Consider the following 8,787-nt stretch of genomic DNA (forward strand, 5'->3'; position numbering starts at 1 on the left):
TATTTCAAATTGCAAGCCAATCCGTCAATTGTAGCTTGAGAAATCATGTACACTTGCAAAATATAGTTTCGAGAAAACGCGTTTAAAGTTCTCCGCGTTTTCTTCGTGATTGATGAAGCACTCATTTCCATGTAATTCCTTTCATGTTTTGTATTCTTCTGTATATTTTAGCTTCAATATCCACATTGTTTGCAGTGCAACGATTGAATCGACTACCTATGCGTAGATACGCGTGTCCACTTCAAGTGCTACAACTTGAAAAATAATTCGAATATCCACTTAGAACTTTTTATATATTAATGTAAGACTTCAAATTACATTTTAAACAAAAACATTTTTCGACTTTTTAAAAGTTTCAAAGTGTACTGCGCCTATAAAAGATTACGAATCGTATATTATTTATGATTTTCATCTTAAACTCACTTATTGTTTACTGAGCGACTTTATCATATCCAAAATGCTATTGCAAAAAGTTTCTACGAAACATAATAAGAATATGTCATATTTTTGTTACAGACGCATGTGTGTATACGAAGGCATACGGATCGATGTTTCGAGTACGATTCAATTAGATTAGCGTTAATGTCTAACAAGTTTGCTTTTCTTCTTTTCGCCGCAAGAACAATAAAGATATCCTAAAAAGGACACATGGATAAGTATTAAAATTATTTCAACGTTAATAATAATACTCATAAATATTACGAACGACCACCGGAAGAGACCCCGCCATTCCCGGCGTTCAATATTTTTCCATTCGCCATCTTTTTTTTTCTTCATAACTTCACATTTTATACGTAATGAACGAGAGAAAGAAAAGTAAAAATAATAAGAACAACAAAAACAACAGTGAACAACAACCACGATTATATCGTCGTCGTTATTTCATCCTCGCGATATATATAAGTAGATTTTCTTTCGTCATAATAATTTAATGAGTCGTTTTATTAACGCGACGCCTTACGACGCGATTCCCCCCTTTCCTTTTCTTTTTTTTAATATTGTATATTGGAGAGTATAATATAATTGCGGTTCCTCAATATAATATAATATAATATACCTTCCTAAAAATACGGTCAAATCACTGCCGCGAGCAGCAATTCCGAGGCACTACGAACAGGCCACAGAGAATATGGCCGCGCAATTATCATCTTCAGATCTCTGTGTCTCTAAATGACAAAAGACTAACTGTAGAACACCTAATACGTACGTAATCGTAATTATACTAACGTATCTCGTCGTCTAAGTTTTAGACTCATTACGTAATGTACAATAATTAGAGAGATCACACACGTCTTAATATAGAAATTTTAAAAGATTATCTTCTAATACGTTGAAGCTTTCTTCCCCCTCTCTTCTCCCATTTTTTTACTCTTCATTTAAGTATTGCCACGAATTGTTTTTCTTTTTCTTTTCCTTTCCTTTTTCCCCCTTTTTTTTTTTAAAAGAGTGATGATGATAATTCTCCGAGATGTGAACGGACCCCGTGCGAGCGCGGTCCTTCAAAGTCTTTTCTTTACTTTGAGCTACGCTATCGTCTACGCTACTTAAACGCTAACTTCTACGGTGTCTCAGCCTTCTTCCACGTTCCCTCCTCTTGTTTTTCGTACTTGCTTATCTAGTTTCTTTTATCAGCACCAATCTGATTTTAAAACCGATTCAAAATATCGTCATATATATAGTTAGAATATAATATAACCTGTATAAATATACATTCAAATATTACTATAGTATACAAGAATTGCACCCCCCTCCTCACCTCTTCTTCTTCCGTTTCTTTTTCCCTTCGTGCTATCGCGGATCATCATCGTCGTCGCGACTCGATCTACTGAAAGCTATGGCTCAGCATAGTGGGAGGATGCATCGTTCTCGTAAATTCTACCTATAATCTCTCGTATCTTCCTCTTTTCTGCTCGTCATATTTCCCCTCCCCCGCCTTCCCGCCCCAACCCCTATATCGTCTTTCTTCTACCCTCTCATTCAGTCGTACTTTTTATTTTTTTCGTCTCATTCACACCCAGTCTCATTCGCACACGCTCACATACTTCACTTTTCTCCGTCGTTCCTTCTCGTTCTTCTTCTTTTGTTTGGAGTGAACGGCTTTACATACATATTTACAGGTATTCTTCTCGTGGTCATGTAAGCGCTCCCTTCAAGAAGCAAAATCTCTCTCTCTCTCTCTCTCTCTCTCTCTCTCTCTCTCTCTCTCTATATATATATATATATATATATATATATATATATCGTTCTCACTCACTCGCTCATTCATTCTTCCTTTCATTCTCTTTCTCTCCCACGAAACTTTTAAAACATAGGCAAGTTAAATATTGTATCACAATCGTTTTAGTCTGGTCGAAATCGAACATCTTCAACCCGTTTGGCGATACGTGGCATTTTGAACGGTGAGCGGTGACGCCCCGGGCGGCGCATGCACCTCGCATCTCGCGAGAAGATAGATGGATTCAAAGGGATTCGCGGGAACTCTCTTGTCAATCTCTCTGAATTCACCTATGTCTCGCGGAGTAAGCCCCGAACTCTCGTGCTACTCGCTTGTCCACGAAAGAAACGCGAGAAGGTACGTCGTAATCGATTAATTATAAAAAATACGTACGGAGGAATAGACGAGACTCTTCGTTGATTACTTTACCTTGGTCTGTCTAGTAAGAAACTCGACGGTGAGCGGCGGCCGCTTTTCCGAGCTTTTCCGTGTCCCCCTTACGTTGTTTGTCCTTCGTGCGAATTCGACGACTTGGAGATGCGGATCGCAGCGAGAAGCGGTATTTGCGTGTGCTGGCGGATTAACTAGACTGTCATCGGTGTGCGCCAACAATAACGAAGCATTAATCTTGGGATCCCTAAAGGGTCGATCTAATCTGATGTGCTGCTGAAAAGTCGAAAATAACGGACGATCGCGAGGAAGTAACAAACATTTAATCGCGATCACGTACATAAAGAAGAAAATGTATATCACGAACTTACTATGAGTGTCGCGAGACACCGTTTGATACCTGAGCAACTATAATCGCATTATCGTTTGTTACTCGGTTACGACCGTGTAACGATAGCGATAATCCTAACTAGGATTGTCGGCTTTTCTTTCGCGATATATGTAACGGCATATTCGATGAATGTCACAGAGGAGTGACCCAGTCCACGTATCTTCCTTTTGCTTTTCAAACGCAAAAATCCAAGACGTGTCAAAAACAAATCTCCGAATTTATATCCCTGAAATTTATATCTCTCTGTTTATATCATAGCCGGTGCGCTACGATTCAGACAGAAAAGCGGTTTTCTCTCGGAGATAATTTTATCCGACAATCAACCAGAGACGTAGCGACCGGATAATACACATTTTCGCAATGTTTCTCGGATAATCGCGTAATGGCGGTCTGCACGACGAAACCGTTCTCACCGTCGAGCTCAAGACTAGCTGGGCGACGTTCTGACGTTCTGAGGTTCTGTTGAGCAGCGATGGAACAAGAAGAGCGAGCGAGTTGTGAAACGACGAAAATAAAGAAGACTCTAGTAAATGCACAATGATAAATGTCACGGGTAGTGTTGCTGAATCGGCTGCTGGCCGCATCGAGAGGCGGCGGCGGCGGCGATGGCGTTTGACGTTGCGTCGGCCTCCAATGCGGCGGGACCGAAACAGCGCTGAAACCTCAGCGCGGGGATTCCTGCTTGCTAGTAGGCGGCAGGATGGACGGTTAGTCACTGTGGCGGCAGACCGGTTGGTGGCTTGAATTCGCCGGTCACGGAGACGCCGTTCGCCTGGGCACCGGGAAACTGCGCGGTGGAGACTGGCGGCTGATGATTGAACGCGGGCGCGTAACACTGCGGGAAGTAAAGCTCCGGCTTGACAACCGTCGGCGTGAGGCCACGAGGCACAGGTACTGGACCTAAGCCCGCAGGTGTGCCAGGCGGTTTCGTGTCACCGCTCGAATTCCGGCGCACTTTGGCCGCATGCGGATTCATGTGGTTGTCGATGTGTTTCTTCACCTCGGGCTCGGTGGCGAACCGCCGCCTGCAGTTGGGCATCGGACAACAGAATGGCCGATCGCCCTGATGAGTGCGCGTATGCTGGTCCAGGATCGCTTTTTGACGAAAGTCCTTGCCACACTGCTGGCACTTGTAAGGTTTCTCACCGGTATGGATACGCAGATGCTGATTGAGAATCGTGCGTTGGCGGAAATTACGTCCACAATACACACAGCCATACGGCTTCTCGTTCGTGTGAATGCGCAGATGCTGCGTGAGATGGGACTGTTGTCGGAATCGCTTGCCACATTCCGGACAAGGATACGGCCGCGACTCGATGTGTATACACCCGTGTTGCAGTAACGTCGACTTTTGCTTAAACTCTTTTTGACAAATCGGACAACGCACGTACAACGGCATGCCGGCCGAGCGGCCATGCTGTATCACGTCGGGTAGACAGCTTTTCGTGCCACCCTGCTTGATGTACTGCAAGGCACCAAAGCTGCCCGAGCCACCTGCGCCAAAGACCGCGTGATTACCGCCCTTTGGATCTTTGAAATATGCTGGGTACTGGATGGAGTTCGCGTCCGGCGCCGGACTGAACGCACCCGACTGCGTGTCCGTGTCGCCGAATGTCGATGCCACTTCCTCCTTACCCTCTTCAGGCGGAAAGGGAACGTCTTGCGGCCAGAGAGTCGGCGTCATTCCGTTCTTGAAGATTAAGTGTGGACTCACGTCTGTAACGAGAGAACGGTTCACGGTTCATCGATGATATTCCATGGTAGATGGATAAGAGGAACGTTAGTAGCCCGGATTACGGTTTATTGATACAGGATAAAATCTATCTATATGCTAATTGTAGCACGAATTAAGTGCGATCTCGTAGATATTCGCTCAAATTAAGTGAAAACATCCAGACAACACAAATGTTAAAAAAGTTTCAGTTTAATTAGATATTCTGATTGATTCGAAGCGTTTGCATCTTTTGAACTTTTGTGTTGTTTGGGAAATTACCATAAACCAATTTATCGCGGTTCCCAGTTGAAAGTTGTTAGTAGTAAGTATATACGAGAAAAAATGTTAGAGAAAATAGTTATCCGTAGTAGGCTGATGTCCACTTTAACGGAGGAACACGCGAGGAACTAGAGTTATTAAAGGGCAGTTGGGTTAGTTGGATGACAAGTCGGATATAGAAAGAGGACAGGGACTGCTCTATCTCACAGCTCACCAGCGCTGTCGCGTCCAGCTCAACCGTTCTTACCCGCCGGTTGGCCTTAGCTTCAACGAGGCCGATGGATACTGGTACTCGTCGTCGTTAGTTGTGGAAGCTTTTGAAACAAAGAAAAAGCGCGTTCCGGCAAGCTGGTGAGGGATGTAGTTGATACAGACCAGTCGTGAATTTACCCCTATTATTTCGAGACATATCGTATTGTCAATTTGTAACTCTTTGTTCTTTCTAAAATTGTAAATCCACCACTGGTGCAGATGGACAGGTGAGAATCGAGATGAATCGTTAGTATGCGGGTTATTGTACCGCCGGCGGTAATGAACGTGATGATTATAATGACGATGATGGCGATGATGCCGATGGTGATGGTGACGATGGTGGTTGCGATAGTAATGAGTGAGAACCGGTGGGTGAGTCAGTGTTTGGTTGTGATGGACGCCCTCTGGGGAGTCTGGGAGGCAGAGAGAAATGCTCGCCTTGGTGTGTGCGGACGTGCTGATTCAGGATCGCCTTCTGACGGAAGTGTTTTCCGCACTCCGGACATTGGTATGGCTTCTCACCCGAGTGGATGCGCAGATGCTGGTTGAGGATGGCACGCTGCCGGAACGTACGCTCGCAGTATACGCAAGCGTACGGCTTCTCGTTAGCATGTATGCGCAGATGCTGCGTGAGATGGGATTGCTGACGGAACCGCTTGCCGCACTCCGGACATCCGTACGGCCGGCTGTCTGTGTGGATCCGCTCGTGCTGCAGCAGAGTCGATTTCTGCTTAAAATCTTTGCCGCAGGTCAAGCACTTGAACAGACGTAGATCGCTGTTACCGGCCTTGGACGATTTACCGCTCTGCTGCACGATGTCAGGCAGCCCGGTCGCCATGTTCGGCGCGCCCGGACTCGCGTACTGATGCGCGTCCAGACCAGGCCCGCCGTCGCCTTGGCCGAGAGACGTCAGCATCACTCCGGGTTGCTTGAGATAGTGTAGCGCGGAGAAGCCGCCGGGCGTAAGCATATGCGGTGGCACGGACGGTGAGGGATGCGGTCGGGCTTCTTTAAAATAATGCTGCGGATATTGCTGCAGCTCTCCGGCGCCGGGAAAACAGTCGCTGCGATCCACCTCTGCGTGAGGAGTCAATTGTTGTTGCGGCGAATGATCTTGCTGTTGCGTTTGTTGCTGCTGCTGAGGTGGCTGTTGAACTTGTTGCTGCTGCTGCTGCTGTTGCTGCTGCTGCTGCTGTTGCTGCTGCTGCTGCTGCTGCTGCTGTTGTTGAACCTGCTGCTGCGTTTGTTGTTGCTGCTGTTGCTGCTGCTGCTGGGACGTGGCTTGACTTGACTGTATATCATCGTCCGGCGGAGTCAAGGATTGAGGCTCGGGAGGCGCCGAAGGATATGGTGAGGGCACGGGCGAGGCTAACGAGGGCGGAGGACCACTTTCGCCGCCCTCGACCGGAGGTCCACAGGCCTGCTGTGGGCTTCCCGACGAGGAGGAACCCTGTTGCTGCTGCTGTTGTTGCTGCTGCTGCGGGTACAGTCCACCGTCCTGGAGAGATCCCGGCCCCGGGCCCCACTGACCCTGGGGTCTCTCCATGTTATCTTTGTACAATACGTAGGGCGCGCCAGTATCTGCAAGTAAACAATGCAGAAGAGAATTCGCAGTTAGCGCGTCATTGTGCAAGAAATATGAGATATTTGTTTTATTTTTCGCTTGTAAACAATGAAAAAGTTCTATTTTATCGGTAACTATCATTACATTTATCGTCTCGAATTTCGTGTACAGTTTAATATGAATATCGTGTGAATAGGTGGTGAGTATTCGTAAAATAAAGTTAAATTTTGCAGGTATATCCTTTGGGCAATTTTGGTCAAGAATAACATTATTCAAAATTAGGCCATGTAGATGCTTGCATCTTTAGAATCTTTGATCTTAGAAAGCACGCTCTAGAATATCAGATCAGACCACGTTCCTAGTCACGCATGGATAGACACGTCCGGTTCACGCTTCACAAGTTCAATCGCTGTTATGCAGGTCGAATATATATGAACTGCGTATCGTGCTGATAATTTATAAGGTGTTAAACGCTACGGTACAAAACCACGTGCTCGATTCACTGGATTCCTGAATCCTTGAGGAATTTTATCCTTGGATGTTCGAATAAGACGGAACTTCTTACAATTATATCGCGCATTCGCTTTAATGTGTCTTTTTTATTACTCGTGAATTTTTTTAAATACGCAGGTAACAAAAGCGGATGCGATTGTAATAATGATTAGAATAGAAAATAAGAGGCAAACTCAAAAGAAGATCATCATATCGCACAAAATTAAATTTAATTAAACTTTACCACATTATTTAAGACGCTTATTTAAGACATGTGTCTCGCCCAATCGGTATTATCACGCGCAATTACATTGCGAGGAATAAGAGATGGTTTAAGTCATTTTACGATTATAGAATTTATGTTACGCAATATCGCGAGGCATTCCTCCTTTTATCGGACTAATTACATCAGTCTTCATTTTTTCTTATTTACCACTTCAGATTTGTCATTCAATTTGCATTTTGCGTGGTCTATATTAAAGTAATTGTTGCTTTTGCTTTGTTGAATGATTCATCTGATGCTATATTGTTTCTTCGGGAAAAGTATTCCGATAAATTTATCGCCTGGATACGCAACAAGTCACGATCTACAAGATCGGTAATTTATCCATAATATATCAAGCTGAACTGTATACAAAAATATTTGATAATTAATTTTCTTTGAAAATTAATTAAAAGAACAAACGTTAATTTACTAGAGACGAAAAAATATAAAAACGTGAAACTTAAATGAATGTGAATATAAAAGGACGTGAAGTCGATCGTTGTGTAATGTGATGTGTAGCGATGGTTAATGTCATATGGCAGATAACGATAAGACTTGGAAATATTTGTTAACGAAGTTCACCGATATATAAATTTGTTTTCCAGAGAAACAAAGATTTAACGCAACACGTATCATCCATCGTTTGCACGTGAAAAAAAATCGTATTTATAGTTAATTGTTTTTATTGTACCATATTTATTCGTTACATAACCGTTATTTGTTAAGATAATATTTCGTGCACCGGTTGAGATTAATTTATTGCAATCCCGAGTTTGTTCGATCATATAATTGCTTTAACTATTTTGAGAATCTCTGATGCGATAACATTGTAATATCCCGTTATCGCGAAGAGAAAAGCTACCGACCGAAAAGTTGCTAATGTGATATTTACGGCTTGAAAAGTATCGTTATCGTTGTTGATATATTGATTCTGCGTAACATTTTGCGAATTCAATGATTCGCGTGAATTTTTTAATTAGTGCGTATATAGTGCTATTTTGTTTTGCAAACACCACTTTTTTCTAAGTGAATGTATTATACAATGAGGAAATCTGAAAGGCTTTCAGTATTTCTAAATAGAAGAAAGAAGCCCAAGCAATTGTATTGTTATAGAAGCAGCATCAATCATATATGTATATATATTATAAACGCGTCAATATTTGCGGCTGATTATTCGCCATCTCTCTCTTCTTTTACAATTAACATATATTATATATATATATAT

At 43.4% G+C, this 8,787-nt stretch overlaps 1 protein-coding gene across 1 annotated transcript in view; it reads right to left on the bottom strand.

The window, feature by feature from the left end:
• Positions 1-3,321: 3,321 nt before the first annotated feature.
• The window catches only part of LOC108689369 (myeloid zinc finger 1-like), a 19,425-nt gene continuing 13,959 nt past the window's right edge, over positions 3,322-8,787 (bottom strand). The window contains exons 2-3 of the mRNA XM_018196105.1: positions 5,680-6,822; positions 3,322-4,712 (exon numbers count right to left, since the gene is read on the bottom strand). Of these exons, the coding sequence (XP_018051594.1) occupies positions 3,709-4,712; positions 5,680-6,822 (2,147 nt within the window). The 3' untranslated portion in view covers positions 3,322-3,708. The remainder of the gene's footprint in view (positions 4,713-5,679; positions 6,823-8,787) is intronic.

This window comes from Atta colombica, unplaced genomic scaffold (genome assembly GCF_001594045.1).
Source record: "Atta colombica isolate Treedump-2 unplaced genomic scaffold, Acol1.0 scaffold27, whole genome shotgun sequence".
Classification (NCBI taxonomy): domain Eukaryota; kingdom Metazoa; phylum Arthropoda; class Insecta; order Hymenoptera; family Formicidae; genus Atta; species Atta colombica.